Source organism: Mesoplodon densirostris, chromosome 1 (genome assembly GCF_025265405.1).
Source record: "Mesoplodon densirostris isolate mMesDen1 chromosome 1, mMesDen1 primary haplotype, whole genome shotgun sequence".
Lineage (NCBI taxonomy): Eukaryota > Metazoa > Chordata > Mammalia > Artiodactyla > Ziphiidae > Mesoplodon > Mesoplodon densirostris.
Window position 1 is genome coordinate 63,809,000 of NC_082661.1, and position 23,006 is coordinate 63,832,005.

Below are 23,006 nucleotides of genomic sequence, written 5' to 3' on the forward strand. Positions count from 1 at the left end.
CTTTCTAGCAACTATTTGGACTTTAAAAAGATCTGGCAGCTAGGGCGGCCTAGCCAAAGTGAAGACGGTCCTGTATGTATGTCCTATAGGAAGTGCATCAGGGGCTTGGTGGTCTAAAGAAGAGAAGTCAGCTAGAACTCACTGGAATGGCTTCCTACTGACAAGCTGGGAAAAGCCCATGTCAGAAGGAAGGGACCGCGTGGCAGGAGATGAAGGTGCAACTCTCCTGACACAGGTACAGGAAGCATTCCAGGACTCTATATGTCTGTGCAGTAGGCTGGGGCTTCCGAGAGACTGGATATAGCTCTGAAATGATGGATCTAATGGTGATTGATATTAATTAAACTGAAATCTTAAAAAGAACTTAGTTTTGTTTTTCAAATACAAAATTTGGAAAAAAATTTTTGTTAAAATTTTGAGAAAAAAGTAGCTCCCCTCTCCCCTAAATCAGCCACAGTCCCACCACCAAAAGACAGCCACTGTCAACATTTTGTTATATTTCCTTTTATTCCCTTTCAAATGCATTTATAAAATACAGTTGCCATAAGGTTGTTTGTATTATATTCATTTCTGTATTCTGACATTAAAAGTAAACATGCTCATTTAAAACATTGGAAAGAATAGAAAAATATAAGGGAAGGAGGGACTCATCTATAACTTTTGTCAATCAGAGGAGACATTAAGGCTTTGTGTCATTTATGCCATCCTTTTTATGCATTTTTGTAAGCTTGTTGTGAATTATGTGCAATTTTGATTCTGCTTTTTTCAGTTAACCTTATATCATACCTGTTTCCCCAAGGTCATTAAAAACACTATCCCTACCCTCAAAGATGCTTCCAGTCCTACCAGAAAAATTGATTTGGACCCAAGGGCGTCATAAGCAGAGTAACCAGAGGCAGAGCAGATTAGATACAATTTTGGGATAAACATAAAATGGCTCTACCTGCAATTAGCCCGGTTGCTACTGATTATATATAATCGGACATTTTAGTATTTTTAAAGATTTAAAAGTCTTTTAAAATGCATTATTATTAACAATTTTTTATAACTGTAAGAACAATAGGCGAACACAGTAAAATATTAAAACTGTATCAAAGGGTATGTATTTAAAAGGCATTTAACTGTTTTCCATCCTAGAAGCCCTGCTCACAAATTTCTGCTGTCTTATCCTAGAAACACATACTATACTTTTTTTTTTAAACACAAAAGAGAACATATTTTACAAAGTGTTCTCTACATTGTTTTTCTTCTTAACTTCGAATATCTTGGCTTCATTCCATATCAGCAAACATAGATCTACCTTATACTTTTTAACAGATGCCTATTTGTCCATTGAATGAATGTACTATAATTTATGTATCTAATAGCCAGTTGATAGACAGCTAGTTGTTTCCAATTATTTTTGTCATTGTGCAAAAGATTTTATTATATCTTTTGTGACAAGCTTTTCTTTCCATAGTGTTATGGGCTGAATTGTGTTCCTCCCAAATTCATATATTGAAGCCCTAATCCTCAGTATGTCAGAACGTGACTGTATTTGGAGATAGGGCCTTTAAAGATGTGATTAAGTTAAAATGAAGTGGGTAGGGTGGGCCCTAATGCAATCTTCCTGGTGTCCTTATTTGAGAAGGAGATTAGGACATAGACACCAGACATACACAAGCACAGAGCAAAGGCCACGTGAGGACATTGTGAGAAGGTGGCCATTTGCAAGCCAAGGAGAGAGGACATGGAAGAAATCAAACCTGCTAACACCTCAGTGTTGGACTTCCAGAACTGCAAGTAGAGAAATTTCTGTTGTTTAAGTCTGTGATATTTTGTTATGACAGCCCCAGCAAACGAATACACACAGGCAGTCATCTGTATATAGTGAAAACCAATGGGGAAATAGCACTCACTATTTAAGTTTAAAGAAAGAAAGTAAAAGTTTGGGGCAAAATGCAGGCTTATGTATATTTCATTTTCTGAGGTCCATGTGCATATAAAGTATCTGAAAGGAAAATGAAAAAAAAAAAAAACACCCCAAAACCAAAACAAACCATAGCATCTGGCCTCACATTCCAACTCAGTGGCTATCTTTTCTTTTAATAATGCCCTCATCCCTGCTAAGAGCTTTACTCCCAAATCAACTTAGCATGCTGCAGCAATTGTTGATTGGCTATTCTGACTGACAGTAAGCATCAACTCTGGTACTGAGTTAGGACAGGGATTCCAGCTGTTGAGGATAGCAACAGCTTTTCATTGCTTGCTTTCACAAGTAACCCACTGCAGGGTAAAGTGCTGTCACATACTCAGCTAAAGAGTTAAATATAAATGCCTTAGAACTGACTTTCCCTGACCAGTAACCCTCTCCAGGGCCCTCAAAACCAGGGTTGGAAAATACCAGTGAAGAGGCCTCATGTCATCATACATTTAGGTCACCAGGGAATGATTTGGCATTTTCTTCCCCTGTAGCATGCTGTTTTCAGAGAGAATGAGAGAAGGAAAGAACGAATTACCAATCCACCAGGCACTATACACTTTGCATCTTCACTGCTCTGTTCATATGCCTTATCTAGTTTTCTTGTTACCCACAGCTAGATGGTCTATTAGAATTCCTTCGTTTTCATTCACCAGAAGAAATCATAAAGGCATGATTAAACCGACAACCTTAGCCTTAATAACATTTCCTGATCTGATGTAGTTGTAGGAACCTATAAAAACGATACTACACTGGTCAATGTTTTCTTTTTGGGGCTACAGTTTAATGTAAATCAATCATTTGTTCTGGATATATCAGGTGATTAATTATTATCTTACTCAGCATATGGAGCAAATATTAATAACTTCTTCTGAAGGGAAGAATGACCCACAGGACTTATTTTTTTATATTACTTTATTTCTTTCATTTTGTCATCTTACATTCCCTGAAATGGCCAGTCCAACGTGGCTGTAGTTTAGCTAACTACACAGCTTCAAATTCTAGGTTACAGTGAAACTGTGGGTGGATAGACTTTTTTGTTGTTAAACACATATTTAATGTGCCTGGTTCTAGGGGTACACTGGTGAACAACAGACACAAACAGGTATTGGGAAATAAAACATGGTGTATTAAAAGCTAGTTAAAATGAGGAAATTACAGAATGCCATGAACTTCCCTCATTCCTTCTTTCTTTATTCAACTATTGGGTACTAAGTGTATGTAAGATAGGCATTGTTCTAAGTGCTGAGGATAAAACTATGTGCATATTCTCATGGAGCTCATTGCTCTATATAACTGGTTGACCTGAGGTCTGGGTCTACATTCCAAGATAGCTAGAGTGACAGATCAGAATGAAGTAAAGAAATAGATGGAAAATAAGAAAATGCCTTCTGGGGCATATTAAAAAATATAGAGGCAAAGCCATAGTGAAAGAGTAGAATTTTAAAAGAAAGGAGAAGGGGAGAGGATGGGAGAAAATGAGAGAGATATCAAGGACCTTATCTATATTCTAGTACTTAGGTGTTATTCCTGTTTCTAGGACAGACTCTGTATAAACCGTCATCTCTCACACAACTAACAGGGTGCCTGGGACGGTGTTATTGGACCTAGATTTATATGTCCGGATTACTCGCTAATTTGTGGGATGCTAGGTAATTACCAGAATGCTTTCAATACTTAGTTTCCTACAGTACTACCTCACAGATTTGTTTTATTTAATAATGATAGCTTACAGACAGTACTTACTATGTGCTAAGTACTATTATAAACAATTCAAATGTATGAACTCTCTTAATTCTCATAACAATCCTATGAGGTAGGTATTTGTCTTAGTCAGCTCAGACTGTTATAAAAAAATACCATAGATTGGGTGGCTTATAAACAGCTGAAATTTGTTTGTCCTGGTCCTAGAGGTTGGAAGTCCAAGATCAGGGCGTCAGCATGGTGAGGGTCAGACTGCTGATTTCTCCCTGTGTTCTCACATGGGGAAGAGCAGAGAAGGGAAGCAAGCTCTCTAGGGGACTCATTATTAGGGTTTTACCTTCATGACGTCATCTAATCCTATTATCTCCCAAAGGTCCACCTCCTAATAACACCACATGAGGGGTAGGGTTTCAACATTTGAATTTGAGGCAGGCACAATCACTGAGTTCATAGCTGTATTAACCCCATTTTATATACGAGGAGACTGAGGCACAGAGAAGTCACGGTAGCTTGCTCAAGGTCATACATGTAGTATATGGCAAACGAGGAATCCAACTTCATCTCCAATCTGTGCTTTTAAACACTGCTCATATTGCCTCTCAATAAATGGCACATAGTAAGATTAGAGACAAACGCATTCTTCTGCAAAGTTCTTTCTTACAACCTTCTACTCCATCATTTATTGAATATTTATCAAGCCCTTATATTGTCATGGAACTGTGATAGATAATACAGATACAAGGGGTGAACAGAACATCCGGTTCTTGCTCTCCTGGAGTTTCTTGTCATTAAGCAAATAACATAACCCTTCCCAGGTTCTCAGCCTTCCCTGTTTTCTCCCATTTCTCTGTGTCTATTAATCCTCCAGCCAGCCAGTCCAGGGTTGATCTGGATGAGCAAAGCCCGTAATAGGGTCTTCCTAGGTCTCCTGGAGGGCTGGGGCCGGGATGAGGTGACCTGTCCGGAAAAGCCAGACTGACCCTTTTCTTGGCAGTGACCTGGTTTGTCTCTTCTTTCTCTCTGAGCCTCGGGTTAAAATGGAGAAATGTGTCTCGAACTTCTTTTCCGCACTAACTTTCTCTGATTATTTACCCTCCTCCCCAGCACCCAAGGCCTTTCTGACATCCCTGACCCGGCGTCCCTGTGCTTGAGGTACATTCCTACCTCCTTGATCCCCAGGAGACATTTTCCCCCTGTGGGGTCTCCGGAATTCCACGCGGCCCTTCCCTTTCGCCCGCCCCGGAGGAGATGCGTGGTCCCCGCCCAGCCTCCAGACCCAGGCTCCGAGCCCGCCCCGAGCCCACGGGCCGCCCTTGTCCGGTTCTGCCCCACGTCCCCGTTTTCCTCATGGGACGCAAGTTTTGGGAGCCCCCAGTCCTGGTTCCCCCTATCTCTGGGACCTCTGACCAGCGGTCAGGGAGGTCGGCGCTCGGGCCGGCGGCCGGGCCGGCATCGGCATGGGCAGGGAGGCGAAGGGCGGCTCAGGAGGGCCGGGGCGCGCACAGCGCAGTCGCCCAGGCGGACCGGGCGGTCGGGCCGACCGCGGCCATTGTACTCGGTTGCCTCGGCCTCAAGACCTGGTGGGCATAGCGGCAAAAGGCGCTGACAGCACCCTAAAACGACACCCCCTCCTCTCAGATCATGTGTTTTCTGTTGCGAAACATAACAGACAAACAGGGAAACGACTTGGTTTCTTTTTCTGGCGCAGAAGGAGGACGAAGAACGAGAGTCAAGCAAGGAGGTGAAAGCGCGAGCCTCCACCGCGCGCCCGGTCACGTGGTGCCGCAGGGACCGCATGGCGGCGACCCGCGCGCCCCCGCGTCCCGGCCGGCCCGGCAGCCCGGGCGCGCGCTCCGACGGGGCGGGCGCATGCGCATGGGGGGGCGCCGCCTCTGCCCCGCGGCGAGGGTGTCTATGGAGAGGCGGCGGCCGCGCCTGCTGAGGCGGAGGCTGAGGCGGTGGCGATGGCGCCCTTCCCCGAAGAAGTGGACGTCTTCACCGCCCCACACTGGCGTATGAAGCAGCTGGTGGGGCTCTACTGCGACAAGGTAACGGTGTGCGGGGCCTCTGGCTCTGGGCGGCGCGGGCGGAGGGGAGGAGCGGGCCGGATCCCTGGGCGGCCGGGCCTGCGCGGCGCCCTCAGCCCCCGGGGGCCGCGCCTGGCGAATTGCAGCCTGCGCAGCTGTCAGCGTCGTGCTCGCTGCCCCGCACCTTCCGCGGGGGGTCCACGCCCCGCACGGCTGGCGGCCTCGGATGTGCCCTCGGAGCTCGTGGCGCGGCCCCTTCCCGGCCGAGGGCCTGGCCACCCGCCGCCCTCGGGGCGGGCTCCCCGCGGCCGCGCCAGGCCTCCCGCCCCTGCCCCCTAAGGGAGGGGGCCTGTGCGCCCCTACCGACCTCTGGGGACCCCGGGCCGGCCACCTGCGGTGGCTTCCTCTCCCCCTGGCGCAGGCTGTTTCTGTAGTTGTTCGCCACCTCCCCCATCAATACTGCCCCCCGCTCTATCCCCGGCCTGTGTTGGGCCTTCCCTAATTCTGCTTAGGAACATCCATCCATTCTTCTTCTGAACCTCTGGCCCGCTTTCTGGCTCAACGAACACCTTCTCCCAACTCCTCCCTGATCATTTTACGCCCCAGCTTTTCTCTGGTTTGATTTGGGAGAAAACTCAGGTTTCGTGGCTTACGAACCAGAGAACCTTCACTCTTCTTTTGTGGTCATCTTTTTCCCTGCAACTTTTATTGTCCGGAGCGTTTACTAGATGTCGATTTTGTTATAAGACAGCTATTCTCTGTTGGAATTCTTTACGTGGGCTCGAATAAAAGGGCTTCGGAACAAGTTGATTTAACTGCGAGAACCTTTTTGCACTCTTAATTGGTGCAGCATAAGCTGAAAAAATACTTTTGTGGAGATAGTTCAGGGCTGTTTGCTAATGCTTTTTTGAGTCCACATTTTTGTCAAAAATTTATGTTGGGGAGAGTCCACATACGGATATTCTGAGAACTTCAGGCAATCCTGCTTCATGTAGAAATGAACCAAACAAAAAGCATTTAAAGACCTATTGCTTAAGCATGGAAATCAACTTTGATGAACTTTCAGAAATTACATAGCACTAAGCAGAACCGCTGTTGCGAGAAAAGAGGTGTTCTTATAGCCCATGAGGTGGTTGGAGGATGCCTCGTGTTCAGTGCCAGGCCACACTTAAAAAGCACCCACAACCATCTTTTCCCTTCCTCCATTTTGAAAATTAAAAATACCCGATTTAGATACAGGTTTAAATACCACGGCAGTCTAGGACAGTGGTTCTCAACATTGTTTGCTCAGTAGAATCACCCTAAAGCTGTTCTCAAGTCACTAAAATCAGCATCTCTGAGGCTGGGACCCAGGCATCAAGTATAATTTAAAGCTCTCCAGGTGAGTCCAGTGTGAAGCCAAGGGTGAGAACACTTATCCAGGAGAAACATAATGAATGGGTAAGCCGTTAGTTAATCTGTGTAACTATGGAATTAAAAAAAATTATTTAATTTATTTAGTTTTGGCTGCATTGGGTCTTTTTGCTGCACGCGGGCTTTCTCTGGTTGCTGCAAGCGGGAGCTACTCTTTGTTGCGGCGGCCAGGCTTCTCATTGCGGTGGCTTCTCTTGTCACGGAGCGTGGGCTCTAGGCGTGCGGGCTTCAGTAGTTGTAGCACACGGGCTCAGTAGTTGTGGCTCGCGGGCTCTAGAGTGCAGGCTCAGTAGTTGTGGCGTATGGACCCAGCTGCTCCGCGACATGTGGGATCCTCCCTGACCAGGGCTCGAACCTGTGTACCCCTCATTGGTGAGCAGATTCCTAACCACTGTGCCACCAGGGAAGTCCTAGATTTTTGAGTTAGCTTACTGTAGTGTTTTTACCTGCTCTGGCTTTTGAACTTAGTTATTCTGACAGCATCCTTTAATTGCAGGAAAGAAAAAAATGGGGAGGTTTTTTTACTTTCTCAAAACCAAAAAGGGAAAGTTGATGAGGAGTAATAGAATTTGAGGTCTTCTCTCTAGACTGGGGAGAGGTAGTCCAGGACCACCTGAAATTGTTATGGAAATTTTGGTACATGTGTACATTTTTCTAGGAGGTTTGTGGCTTTCATCATGTTTCCAAATGATTGTGACCCTCCCAAAATGGTTATGAATCACAGCTTTATCTAGCTACGTGCTAGACTAGCCAGCGTATTTAAAAAATTGAAGTCAGTCACTAATGTTGTGTGTCATTACCTGGTGATTGAGAACGTTAGAACAAATTTTGAAAATACAGTGCCTGTTTTAAAAACAATATTTGAGTCAAATAAGATTCTTTTTGTTAGTTAAATGTCCCCTTTTGAAATAACTAGGAAAGCATTTTCAATTTGACATAGCAGAAGTTAAAATTATCACTAATTTTGAGTTAATTAGATGTAGTTAATGAGATTGTTGTATAAATTCATCAGGAAGATTAAAAATTCCAATTTTCTGAACTGTGGATCAGAGACCAAGGTGATTTAGGGAAAAAAAAAACTGCATAGGAATTATACATCCGGATTTCTTCTTGATACTGATAGTTAATTGGAATCTCTCCTAGGATTCCCTTTGGGAGCTAAAGGGGAAAAATGTATTTTATAATGGCTAAATTGTCCTAAAGGAGTATATGTTTTTATTCATTAGGCATCTCAACATTTTTTAAAAATTATTTTATTTAATTTATTTTTGGCTGCGTTGGGTCTTCATTGCTGCACGCGGGCTTTCTCTAGTTGCCACGAGCAGGGGCTACTCTTCGTTGTGGTGCGCAGGCTTCTCATTGCAGTGGCTTCTCTCGTTGCGGAGCACGGGCTCTAGGCATGTGGGCTTCAATAGTTGTGGTACGTGGGCTCAGTAGTTGTGGTTCGTGGGCTCTAGAGCGCAGGCTTAGTAGTTATGGTGCATGGGCTAAGTTGCTCCACGGAATGTGGGATTTTCCTGGACCAGGGCTCGAACCCGTGTCCCCTGCATTGGCAGGCGGATTCTTAACCACTGCACCACCAGGGAAGCCCTCAATTTTTGCCTTTACCATGTTTTGCCTGTACAGACCATGGCTATCCAGCCCAAACAGCATATAGTAAAACTTTACAAAATGAGAACTAGTTTTTGTACTTAAGCGAAAAAGATTATTCATCGTATTCTTTATGTTGACTCTGAATGCCCAGTAATTATAAAGAAGTCAGTTTTATTTTGAATATTGACTTTTCAAGTACAATATATTTTAAAAGCATCCATTTATTTATTAGCAACAACAATTATTTATGTGCTTAGACTAGTTTATTTAGAATATTCTGAAGTTGTGGGCCATTTTTTTTTTTTTTTGAGATGTTGGGGGGTAGGAGTTTATTAATTTATTTATTTTTGCTGTGTTGGGTCTTCGTTTCTGTGCGAGGGTTTTCTCTAGTTGTGGCAAGCGGGGGCCACTCTTCATCGCGGTGCGCGGGCCTCTCACTATCGTGGCCTCTCTTGTTGCGGAGCACAGGCTCCAGACGCGCAGGCTCAGTAGTTGTGGCTCACGGGCCTAGTTGCTCCGCGGCATGTGGGATCCTCCCAGACCAGGGCTCGAACCCGTGTCCCCTGCATTAGCAGGCAGATTCTCAACCACTGCGCCACCAGGGAAGCCCATGAAGTTGTGGGCCATTTTAAATATTGCTGTATTATATCTAATTTAGTACCTCGCTCATGGGTTTCCTTTTACATTTATAAAAGGTTTTATGGAAAGATTTTTCACTGCTGTTATCCAGACAGCAGTCCTTTTGGGTATGTAAAGGCAGAGATATTTCTGTTTTATAGCGGGGGATTTGTAGAGCTAGATTAGTTAGACCGAGTTTACATAAGCAGTTAGTGATAGATCCAGATGGAAACCCAAGTCAGGATCATGATTCCTAGTTTAATTTTCTTCATATAAAACCAGAGTAGTTTCTGAAAAAATTTTCTGGTGACAGTCTATTATGAAATCTTTCTGCTAATTCACTGACCTTCCAAATTAGGATGATTTTAGTCAATATTTACATTGGATCACATCCTTTTTTCCAGTTTATTCCAATTCCTCAGTTTTTCCTCTAATCCTCAAAACTTGACAACATTAATTCTGCCAGTGAGCATGGAGTTTCTACTGTCACTTGGCCCTGTAGTAGCTTGTATTGGCCATGTGAGATGTAGTTCCTATTCTTTAGGAGATTACAGTCTAACGTTTGTGCTAGGATGGAAATCCAAATGCCCGATAGTGGGAGCAAAGGGAGGTATTTGATCAGCTCTACATTAAAGTGTCAGGAGTGGGCTTATAGTCTCTTTGAACTGATTTCTGAGAACAAGGTAGGTGATGGTTGTAAAGATGTGCATAGTACAGAGCTTTCCAGACTTTACAATAAACCAGCTATAAAAAATTCAAGTAATGGAGGCTTTATGGAGTGCCCAAGTTTTTCAGGTAAGGATATTACCTGAAGGGCCATCTACTTTATCATTTTATAAAGATAGGACATTTAGTGAGCAAAGCCATAGGGAGAAAATAAGCTCAGAATAATTCGAATAGATTATTTTTTTTAAAAATTGAATGAGTATAGCTTTATGAAGAATTCATTTAGTTTTCCTCTATTTTCTGTTTCTCTGCATATCTGTAAAACCTGTTATTGACTGACATTGGGTTATTGCAGAGAATACGTTTTGAATTGAGAGCTAAGGAGAGAAAGGAAAAGGGAATTTAATGAGTTCTTACTACATGCTTACTTACTTTTAGTCCTCACAAGAGCCCTGTGAGACAAGTATTATCCCTTATTTAAAGATGAGGAAACAGACTTAGTGGTTAAGTAATTTACCCAACTCACTCAACTAGTAATTAGGGGAGCCCGAATTTTTAACGTTTAGAATTTGTTTCCTTTCTGAAGCCCATGTTTTTGCATTACCTTACTGGTTCTGCTATTTACTACTAGCTATATGATTTTTGCCGCTCCGCAGCATGTGGGATCTTCCCGGACCAGGGCACGAACCCGTGTCCCCTGCATCGGCAGGCGGACTCTCAACCACTGCGCCACCAGGGAAGCCCTAGTTATATGATTTTATGCAGAACGTTTCACCTGTGGATCATAGGTTTTTCTATCTGTAAGTTAGTTTGAGCAGATAGTTATTAAGGTTTCTTCACTGAGTGTAAATCTCCCTCGCTTAAATGAAAGCACTGTCTGGCCAAGGAGAGAAAAAGTAAAAACTTATTTGGGGTAATAGTATTTGAGTTTTTGTTATGCTGTTTTTGATATCTGCTTCTAAACTTAATATCTAGTCTTTAAGTGACACACAACTTCAAATCAGTTTGAAGCCAGGCTGTAAGTATGATTTTAAGTTGTAGAATGTCTGAGGCAGAAAATCAGTTTTTTAAAAATTGTTTACATGATACTCTTTTTTTCTTTTTTTATAATTTTATTTATTTATTTTTGGCTGCGTTGGGTCTTCATTGCTGCGTGCGGGCTTTCTCTAGTTGAGGCAAGTGGTGGCTTCTCTTGTTGCGGAGCAAGGGCTGTAGAGCGCAGGCTCACTAGTTGTAGTGCACAGGCTCAGTTGCTCCACTGCATGTGGGATCTTCCTGGACCAGAGCTCGAACCGGTGACCCCTGCATTGGCAAGTGGATTCCTAACCACTGTGCCACCAGGGAAGTCCCAAAAACTCAGTTATAAATTCTTTTAAAATATGGGAGATACCATGTTACTGATTGTTACTATTTGTTGATTATGTGTATCCTGTTCTATGTAGGTTCCTTGTTGAATCTGCTAGGCATCAGACGATACACACTTATAGGTCACTTACGAACTTTTATAATCCTACTGTAGAACAGTGTGTTTCAAAGTGTGTTCTGTGACCCATTAGTGGGTCATGGAATCGATTTTGTGGGTCAGAAATAACATTAAAAAAATGAGGGGACTTCCCTGGTGGTCCAGTGGTTAAGACACGGGCTTTCACTGCCGTGGACCTGGGTTCAGTCCCTGGTCGGGGAACTAATATCCCACAAGCCGAGTGGTGCAGCAAAAAAAAAAAGTGAAAAAGTAAATGATAGAGTACATCACAGATTAGGGAGGGAAATATTGTTTCCTGAAATTTGTTTGAAGTGTTTGTGATGTGTCTGTCTGGATTGTGCTGTATTTCATACTAAAGGTCATGGTTAAACATGTTTGAAAAAAAACTTCTTCGGGGCAGCATTTCTCAACTGCAACACTGTTGACATTTTGGGCCAGACGGTTCTTTGTTGTAGGGGCTGCTGTCCCGGGCGTTGTAGAATGTTTAGTCCATCCCTGCCATTTACCTGCTAAGATGGCAGTAGTGCTTCTGCAGTCTCTAAACCTTCCATTAGTTCCTGGGGGGCAAAATCGAACCCCTGGAGAGAACTAATATTTTAGAGCAAACATTCTTTCTGACAATTTACTCTGAAGAGATAGCTTTATGATTAGGACTAACATTGCATCTTGTGGAAGGTAAGTAGGTTTTATAGTTATAGAGACTTGACCTCTGTTTTGTTGTCTACTAGTTGTATGGTTTTGGGTAAGTTATTTTCTCTGAGCTTCAGGGTTTTCACCTATAAAATGGGAATTATAACATCTACTTTCTAGGATTGTTGTTAAGGATTAAATAATATCTAAAAATATTTAGTATAGTACCTAGCACGCTGTAGGCCTCAGTATGTCCCAGATATTATTAGGGTCTAGGTTTATTTTTTTTCTTAATCAAGTCTCTATGATTGAATAACTTTCTAGAGGTAAACAATTTAAAAAAATGATTCATATACACAATTTTTTTAAAAGTTAAACTGTATATGCTCAGGTTATTCTTTTCACTGCTAAATTTACTGACTTTAGGTACCAGATTAAAAACAGTTGCTCTTTTCAAGTGGAGAAAAACTGACTTGGGTAGGATAAGGACTTCTAATGATAGTTTTGTTTGGGTTAAATATAGGAATAACAGAAAAACCTAAGTAGGCTTATATATGTTATATTCCGTGTTCTTTAAATATATTAACTTATTAAATCATCACAAGAACCCTATTAGGTAGTTAATATTATTAGCCTTATTTTACAGATGAAGAAATTGAGTGAGGTACGTAACAACTTAGTGACTTGATGACAGAGATGGATTCTCACCTAAGCAGTATGGCTCCAGAGTCAGCACTTTTAACCACTCTGTGGGATTAACTCTATGCATAATGGAGAGTCCTTTTGTCTAATTTGGTTCTCAGTCTGTAGCATGAACCTGGTCTTTACCTTAGCTTGTTATTAAATCCAAAGGATTTTCTAATAGTCCAGTGAGACTATATGCAAAATTTCCTGGATGTCTTTTACGATGTTATTTTCCATAACTCACATGAGGACATTATTTAGTTTTTGCCATCCTTTTTGTTTTTAAAAAATTTTATAGCCATTATTAATGCTTAATTTACCTCTTATTTCTACTTACTTAGTTTTAGTTTTTTTTTTTAATATAATGGCACATGATAGTATTTGCTGAGATTAGCCACTAATGGATTTTGTTGTGATTTTGTGTGGCATTTCTTAGGATAAAATCTACAACCTTGGTTTAACCAAATCCATCCTGTCTGTTATTTTTGTATGGCTCAGGAGCTAAGAATGGTTTTTACATTTTTAAGTAGTTGGAAAAAGTAAAAAGAATAATATTTTTTGACATGTGAAGGTTACATAAAATTTAAATTTTAGTGTCTATAAATAAAATTTATTGGAATACGGCCACAGTCATTCATATGACTACTTTTGTGCTACAACAACTGAATTAAATAGTTGTTACAGACAGTATACCTCACAAAACTTAATATATCTGACCCTTTACAGGAAAAGTTGCTAACCCCTGTTGTATTGGGTTGGCCAAAAAATTTGTTTGGGTTTTTCCATAACATCTTACAGAAAAACCGGAACAAACTTTTTGGCCAAACCATAAATAATTTATTTATTGTGGTTACTGTTTGTTGTCTTATTTCACTAGATTGTAAACTCTGTAGAGGCAGAGATGTCTGTTTTGTTCACTGAGGTATCCCAAGTACCAGAAACAGTGCCTGGTTTATAATAACTGCTCATTAAATATTTGAATAGGGTAAAAAAAATCCCATGAATTTATAAAAATGAATGACTAATTTTCAAAGTAATGCTAGCTAATATTTATTTAGCACCAGTTCATTTAAATCTCACAGCAACCATATGAAGTACAGGCGGTTTTATTATTCCCATTTAACACCAAGAAGAAACTAAGACATTGAAGGAGAAAAGTAGCTTACCCAGGGTTACACAGCTAAATAAATGGTAGGACTGGAGCCTACTAGAGAATCTGTCTCTAGGTCTGGTTTTCTGTAAATGACTCTTATACCCAGTCCACCTGCCTTTTACAGTAGATCATTGGTTAAATTATATAGTGGAATAGTCTTGCTTTAGGAGTTTGTTGTCTTTTCTGATGCCTTGTCATGAGCTGACTGTTCCTGCCCAGAATAGGCAATTAAGACACCTTGGACTCTTCTCCATTTTAGGAATACTAGATCAGACTTTACAGAACAAGTTTAGGAAGTATGGTGTTTGTAGCTTCTTTTTCTCCATTTACTGTCTGTTGTTTTTAACCTAATCAGATTTTCCCTCTTAAAATGAATTTTGAAACTGGAATTGACATAATAGAAGATAGATTTAATATGACAGTGGAGGTAATAGAAGGTTTGAATATTACTTTGAACTTCATCTTGAATCGAGTTTTTTGATAATGTATATGCTTTGAACATGAGAATGTAACTTGACATTAAATGTAAAAAAATAAAATTATATCAGAAAAGTCATTTTCTCTTGTTGAATAGTAGAATTAAAGAAAATGACAGTGTATATATTTCTTTATATTTTCATTGATTTTTATCGTTCCTTCAAGCGCATTTACTTTCTCATGCCCCGATGTACAAGTTTTTCACATTGTACTATTGCAGTGCTTCCACTCTAAGAAGTACATGATCCTTGAATAAACTGCTAAGTGTTTCCACCCCCCCCAAAAAAAATTCTTCTAAAATTATCTGATAATGTTCTAATAGCTCAGTCAGTATTTTCTGAACAGATCAGACTCATCTTGATATTAAAGTTTAAACAAATAATAATAGAAAGTTTTTGAATTTTTTACATTGTAAAAGTAGTATAATAGCATAAAGAACATTTGAACAAAGAAAAAAGTTCATCACGTTATCCTAACAGCTCTTTTAATGTTATATGTAACTTTATGGAGTATCTGTATTTAGTATGTGCACAGAGTAATGGAATTTTAGGTTTCGAGGGAGTCTGGTTTAATCTCTTTTATTTAAAGAAACTGTGTTTTGTTGGTGCGTACATCCTTCCCTTCAGAATTCAAACCAACATCTTCCTGGCCTGGGGCACTTTTTATTATACCATTATAACTTGTTTTTTATGAATTTCCTTTCCTACTTTAACAAAATATAAGGGAGGTATTTTGATATGTACAAAACTAAATAGGAATGCATTTGAGTATTTCCTATTGGTGCATATTTGCATGTATTTATTATGCCTTTCTTTTTAAATTTTTATTCAGCTTTCTAAAACCAACTTTTCCAACAACAATGATTTCCGTGCTCTTCTGCAGTCTCTGTATGCTACTTTTAAGGAGTTCAAAATGCATGAGCAGATTGAAAACGAATACATTATTGGTTTGCTTCAGCAACGCAGCCAGACCATTTATAATGTGCATTCTGACAATAAACTCTCTGAGATGCTTAGCCTCTTTGAAAAGGGTCTGAAGAATGTTAAGGTGAGTTGCAAAAATGGATATTTATCACAGCTTGTACCATCTTCTGATATGTCATTGGCAAAACTTGTTAGCATTTTATAGTAAATGATGTTACTATAGTATAGTAAATGTATGTTAAAGAAAAAAAATTACTCTGACACTTGTTAAAGATGGTAAGGAAGACTTTATTCAAGGGATTACTGCAATGGGGTTTTGCAGTAGGGGAGAGAGATTGGGTTGAATTCTTATAGCCAAGGAGCAGGGGTGAGGGTCAGGAAAATTACTAAGAGGATACATCAAGGCTGGGAGATTCTTGCTAGACTGACTCTTGCTTCCTTTTGCTGAAGGCATACCAAGGTGACAAGATATTGAGGGTGGATAGATATTGAGGGTTATCAAATGCCAAGGGTGGTAGTGGTGGGGTTGATAGACTGATTCAGGATGATTTTGGTAAAACTGGACTAAGTGGGCCAAGGACAGAGCTCAAGGTCAGGGCCTGGCTGAGAAGACTCAGTGGATCCTGACTCAGGTTTGATGAGAATCTTTATCAGTTACCTCTTTGTTACTATATGTAAAATTCTATCATGAATGCTGCTCTCCAAATCTTAAAGGTGTTTTTGTAAGTTGAAATTTCAATTACTGTAAAAATTTTACTTTCTGATAACATTTGCTGAACTCTTAAAAGAAATCTGTAGTAAACACAGTTATTGGTGACTAAAGGTAGAATTGTTACTTAGAATGAACAGGGCCATAGGGGTGGTTACAAAGAATAATTTTTAATTGTATGATGTAAAATTAAAGATATTTTTGGGTGTAGTTTAGGATAATGGTGTAGAGAAATTTCCCTATTAATTATATTTATGTATTATAGGAAATTTGGTCTTCATTTGTCCCCCTTTTGGCTTGGTGAAACATAGACTTAAGTTGTAACTCTGTCAAACTACCATGCACCTTTCATTGATAGATTTGTGTTCTAGAAAGACTGTTCTTAAGCAGGGAAGAGGATGGATTGAAGGGGAAAAAAAGACTCAAGCAGGAAGATTGTTATAAAAAATTATTGTAATAGTCTCTAGAAGAATACACAGTAGCTATTTGGTGGGGAGGTAGGAGATTGGGTAGGGATAGGGTACTGGGAGGAAAGATGGTATAGGAAGATTTATTTTTTTATTGAATACTCCTTTGTACTGTTTGAATTTTATATCATGTTCATGTATTACCTATTCAATAAAATGATTAAGATCAGAACTGAAGTAGTGACTAGTGGAGACAGAAGGGAAGGGACAGACTTGAGAGTAATGTAGGACATAAAATTGATAGAAGGTAGTGCTTGCATATACAGGAAGGAGGAAAGGAGAAAGAGAAAGGAAATAAGAGTGAGAATTGACCTTGACTTTCTAGGGAATATAGAAGAGGCTAAAAAGATCCATTATGGGCAGGTTGGGTTTGAACTGCTTGTGCAGTCCAGGTGGGCATTTATAAGTAGGAGGCGGCATTAGTTGGGCTTCAAGGTTGGAAGGGTAATTTGGTTTGGAAAAGCAAATTTGATAATTATCAGCATGTAAGTAGAAATGGAAGCCACTTGGGCATGCCTAAGGAAAATGTGTAACATCCTAAGAGAATAGGACATTGGATAGACTATTGGGAAGCAGTTTAATAAATTAGTTCAAAAAGGAGGAGACTAGAGAGGACTCAGCAGGGTTAAGATATTCCCACATTTTAAAAGTTTCATTATTTTGTGAATTTTCCACATGTACTAAGTTGAGAGGGCTGATGCAGAAGTGATGGATAAGTTACAGGGAGATGTGACCATAGTTCATATGGGGAAGAACTTTTTAGCTGTTGTGCAGAGTTAGAATGATTCACCTCAAGGTACAGTGAGCTCCTTGCCTTTAGAAGTGTATATGGTCTTCTTCAGAGTAATGTAACAGGTATTCTGAATTGTTTAGTAGAGGATACACTAGATGACCTTAAAGGGATTCTGTAATGATATAGTCCAATAGGCGCTTGTGAACTGCCCAGAGGTATATTATTAGGAAAACGGACACATTGAAATTGTATAAATGTATGCATTAGAAATCAGTAGAAGTTTTGAGCAAATACTTGCTATTTTTAGACTTTTTATGACATTTTTATTTATTTATTTATTTTTTGCGGTACGCGGGCCTCTCACTGTTGTGGCCTCTCCTGTTGCGGAGCACAGGCTCCGGACGCGCAGGCCCCGTGGCCATGGTTCACGGGCCCAGCCGCTCCGCGGCATGTGGGATCTTCCCGGACCGGGGCACGAACCCACGTCCCCTGCATCGGCAGGCGGACTCCCAACCACTGAGCCACCAGGGAAACCCTGTGACACTTTTAAAAGGAAGTATGGGATCACATTACTAAAGGAATGCAAGGTTCTTTTAAGAGATGTTTTGAGGCCATCTTTTATACTTAGAAAAGTACAGAAACCATTTTGCTATTTGTTAGTCTAATTTTTTACCCTGACGTTTCAAGTTACATTTCACACTGACTTTCTAGGATCAGATACAGTATAAATTATGAAGCGAAATTTTTATAGAATACAGTTTTTTTGTTTGTTTCTAGAATGAATATGAGCAGTTAAATTATGCAAAACAGCTGAAAGAGAGACTGGAGGCTTTTACAAGAGATTTTCTTCCTCACATGAAAGAGGAAGAGGAGGTAAGCATAATTTTTCCTCTTCGTGATTTTACTTTATAAAGTTGGAGAAATGTTATTTTTCCTTTGAGTCTTCAAAATAATACATAGGAAGTTGAACCTCTAGATCATTTTAGAAAATGAAGAAAAACCCAAGGGAAAAAAGCATTAATTTTGTTTCCTTAGAGTTTGTTGCTTTTCATTGACTGAGTGATTGATTTAATTCATTTCCTCAAAAAATATTTATTCTCTTATTATGTGTATGGCACTGTATTGAATGTTAACTTTTTATGCTACCCTAATGTCTTTTCTGAACCTTTAGAAGATCCTTTAAACTTTTTAATGTTTTCTGTATTTCCATTCTAAGTTTAAAGAATTTTTAGTGTTCTTCTTTTAGTAGTGGATTTTAGTAATTAAACGGTGGTGTTAAACTTATCAGTCTTATACCTAGTGCACATGTATTAGGATATCCCTGAATGGATGAGCAAAACATTTTCTCATTCTCTTCTTTCTCTGAAGTGGGATGAGTATCAGGATAAGGAATAGGGAAAATATTTTATGAGGAACTAGATTCTTGTTCATCTGTAAATCAGTTATTATAGTGATTCTCACTATAAAAAGGCTTCACCTTATAATCAGATGGCCATTTAAAAAAAATCTAATTTTAAGCCCTTTCCAGACCAGTTAAATCAGGTGGGAGATAGATATTGACATGGATATATTTTAAAGGTTCCCCAAGTCATTGTAATATGCAAATGTGCAACCAGCATCGAAACCACTGAGTTACTAGAGCAGTGTTTCTTAACCTGTGATGCACATCAAAATTATCTGTGGAACAAAAAAAAAATCCCTTGGCTCCACCTCTAAAGATTCTAATTCTGTCAGTTGGAGGTTGGGACTAAGCAACTGTTTCAAAGAAGAAATCTCCTAGATAATATTGAATAGTTGAAGGTATCAGTAGAGCTCTGACTTTTATGGTTGGCGGTACACGGGGTACGGTTCTCATATGATTTAGAGGCCCTGTTTGGTTAGAGGTCAGTTGTTGTAGTAGCAGAAAGCAGTTACCTGACCTAAATGTCTCACCATAGGAGAGTGATTTAGAGTGTATGATAAGCTCTGTACAGGAGGACCTTCTGGTTTGGATGCTTTTAAATTGTTTCGAGATTGAGTGGAGAAGCCATAGAAAGAAGGATCTTGGTGGTGGTATTCTTTGCAATTTTTGGGTAAACTAACTTGGTGGTAACAACTAAATTTTTATGTTTTCCAAATATGTGGTCATAATACTACACTTGAGCCATTAATACTTTAAAAGATGTAGAGTAAAACAAAACTAATTAAGCATGTTTCCTTATGAGTATTTTGTTTAATTTAGGTTTTTCAGCCCATGTTAATGGAATATTTTACCTATGAAGAGCTTAAGGATATTAAAAAGAAAGTGATTGCACAACACTGCTCTCAGAAGGATACTGCAGAACTCCTTAGAGGTCTTAGCCTATGGAATCAAGCTGAGGAGCGGCAGAAGTTTTTTAAATATTCTGTGGATGAAAAGTCAGATAAAGGTGAGAGTCATATGCTTAGATAGCTAGCTAGCAGTTTATTCGTTCCAAGGCCATTTACTTCTTGTTGATATGACCTTTATATTTTGTTCGAAGAATAATTTAGGCCATTTGTTTTCAAGTATAGTAAATTTAATTGAGGACAGTAGTTTCTATCTTAGAATTTAGTATTATCTATGATAATATAACAGCTCATATACTTGGGCCATGTGCAGTATAGTGTTTCTTGAAGGAGTTTATATATATAATAATAACTTTGATTAGTGAGAATAACTATCAATATTATTTATATATAAATATATAATGATAATTTAATAATAATATTTTATTATTAACAATTATTATTTTGGCCAATCAAAATTATTGTAAACTACCATATACAGAGCACTTTTGCAGTGTCATCCAATTTTCTGAGCTCCACTGACCATAGTGGCTGTTTTTATCCTTCCTTGTTTTTTTCTTTTTTTTAAAAAATCAGTTTTCAAAATCATTTAATGCTTATAGTTTTATCTATAGTTTTATCTATAGTTTATAGCTTATAGTTTTTAGTTTTATAGTTTAGGGTACTTTCTCATTCTCTTGGCTTATATCCAGGAATACACAGGGGAGTGAGTATGAGAGGCATAGTTTTTCTATGTGTAGTCACTTTGAGAAAACAAATGACAAATGTAAATAAAATATCTCTGCTTTTTTTATTCATAGACTACTTCCTCATCTTTATTCTTTCTTTTGTTTGATAGCTTTGCCTTTTTTTTTTTTTTTTTTTTTTTTTTTTTTTGCGGTATGCGGGCCTCTCACTGTTGTGGCCTCTTCCGTTGCGGAGCACAGGCTCCGGACGCTCAGGCTCAGTTGCCATGGCTCACGGGCCCAGCCGCTCCGCAGCATGTGGGATCTTCCCAGACCGGGGCACGAACCCGTGTCCCCTGCATCGGCAGGCGGACTCTCAACCACTGCGCCACCAAGGAAGCCCCAGCTTTGCCTTTTAAAATATCGTTAAATAAAATTATTGGCATCCTGAGGCTAGTAAAAATTCCTTTGCTTTTGCTAGATGAGAAATAGCAATGACATTCCTGTTAAAATTGTTTGAAAGTGTTTGAAATTGGTCCTTTTTTCTTATTTTTATTTAATAAAGTAGGTGAGATGCATGTTGGAACAAAATTGTTTTTATAGGTTAAGCTATAATTAAACTCGTAAAGCTTGTGTGCTTCACTCTGAAATGCAGCTTGTGCTTTAGACATCAAGTCAGGACCTGTTGTATCTGGTTTAATTTTAATTATAACATGGGACTTAAAAGCGTCACACTTACTATATTGAATTTTCCCACTCCTTCAAAGTAAATTATAGCTGTATTATGTTTAAAATATCTGCCATTTGTAAAGGGTTAGGTTAAAGTAATTGGATCATAGCATTTCTATATTTAAGTTGCTTTGTGAAGACAAATATATAAGGTACTCAGATTCTTCTTAGTACATTAATGATGAAACTTTTATATTTTATATTCTTTATTGTACACCTCATTTGCAGTTTTCCTTTGTAAAGTTGCTACTGAAATAACCCATTATAGGAAATTGGATATCCAATGACTGTTTTCTATAATAGCTGCTGACAAAAGATTCCTGATAAATGTATACCAACATTAGAAATATTTATATTGTTTCAACTGGCTCATAAATAGGATAAGGTTGAGGCACATAAATGTTATAGAGGTCAGATTTCAGAGTTCTTACATGAAACGTGAAAATCAAAGAGGTAACACAAGGAAGATGCTGACAGGAGTTGTAATGCATGAATGGAAAACGTTGTGAGATTTGTGTGCATCATTAAAAATGCCCTGGATTTCTCATTATTTGACCGACTCTACACTTGCTGACTTAAAGCTGTATAACCTGTTGGGTTCCTTTTTCAAATGATGCTTCTTACGCTACAAAGTGAGTATTGTTTTTTCTGCAACGCCTTTGTAAGAGGAAGTAAATCCTATGTTCATTATTGTAGCTCCCACTGATGAAGTATGATTTGGACCACGATAGTTTAACCCTACAGGTTCTTAACAAGTTTAACATCTCCATGTTACCTCTAATCCATGTTATTTCCTTTTCACATCTTGCAAGCAGGAAGGAGTGGACTTTAGGCACTGGATTTTATTTATAGAAATGTGATTGTAATTTCTTAACTGCATTTGCTCTTATAGCCTTTAATGTTAAAGGTTTTCTTTTTTATTTCAGAAGCGGAAGTGTCAGAACAATCCACAGGTATAACTCATCTTCCTCCTGAGGTAATGCTGTCAATTTTCAGTTATCTTAATCCTCAAGAATTATGTCGATGCAGTCAAGTAAGCACTAAATGGTCTCAGCTGGCAAAAACTGGATCACTTTGGAAACATCTTTACCCTGTTCATTGGGCCAGAGGTAGGTAAATGGGATGCTTAGTTTGTTTTAAAAATATTTCAATCTATTTTTTTTAAGTATATACTCATAGACATTAATAAGTAAGGCCAGGGAGGGAGACTCTGAAAGGTTGACTAAAAACAGGTTTCATAGTTAGATTATATGTCTTTGTATACATTTTTTAAAAGCTAACAATTCTGAAGTATTCATGAGTGAATTACGTGATGTGTGCAATTTCCTTTCAAATAATTAGGAAAAAATAGTTGGGGTTGGAACGAAAAATAATTGGCAAAATGTTGATAATTGTTTTTTCTTAATAAACTTATTTTATTTTATTTATTTTTGGCTGCGTTGGGTCTTCGTTGCTGTTTGCGGGCTTTCTCTAGTTGTGGCAAATGGGCTACTCTTCATTGTGGTGCATGGGCTTCTCATTGCAGTGGCTTCTGTTGTGGAGCACGGGCTCTAGGCGCACGGGCTTCAGTAGTTGTGGCTTGCGGGCTCTAGAGTGCAGGCTCAGTAGTTGTGGCACACGGGCTTAGTTGCTCTGCAGCATGTGGGATCTTCCCAGACCAGGGCTTGAACCTGTGTCCCCTGCATTGGCAGGCAGATTCTTAACCACTGTGCCACCAGGGAAGCCCCGATAATAGTGAAGATAGGTGATGAGTACATAGGGGTTCATTATGCTACTTGTTTAATGCTGCTTATTCCTACTTTTGACTATATTTGTAATTTTCCATAAGAAAACATTAAAAATAAAATTAATAGGTTGTCAGAAGAGCTTTAACTAATTAGATGAGTATTTTAAAAATATAAAATAAATTCTATAAAATTTAAAGATGAGGTACTGTTATGTTTCCCTTTTGATAGTAGCTCAAGATAACTGAATGTATTTTTGTCTTCAGCATATTTTTTTGTGATTAGTAATGCCTCATTCTATAAATTACAATTTCATATTAGTTAATTTCATTGTGGTAAGT

The 23,006-nt window shown here is 39.2% G+C and overlaps 1 protein-coding gene across 1 annotated transcript in view; it reads left to right on the forward strand.

Moving 5' to 3' along the window:
* The first annotated feature begins 5,547 nt into the window (after positions 1-5,547).
* Positions 5,548-23,006, forward strand: part of FBXL5 (F-box and leucine rich repeat protein 5) — a 49,765-nt gene continuing 32,306 nt past the window's right edge. The window contains exons 1-5 of the mRNA XM_060085559.1: positions 5,548-5,712; positions 15,240-15,455; positions 18,018-18,113; positions 19,462-19,648; positions 21,868-22,050. Coding sequence (XP_059941542.1) covers positions 5,629-5,712; positions 15,240-15,455; positions 18,018-18,113; positions 19,462-19,648; positions 21,868-22,050 — 766 coding nt within the window. The 5' untranslated portion in view covers positions 5,548-5,628. The remainder of the gene's footprint in view (positions 5,713-15,239; positions 15,456-18,017; positions 18,114-19,461; positions 19,649-21,867; positions 22,051-23,006) is intronic.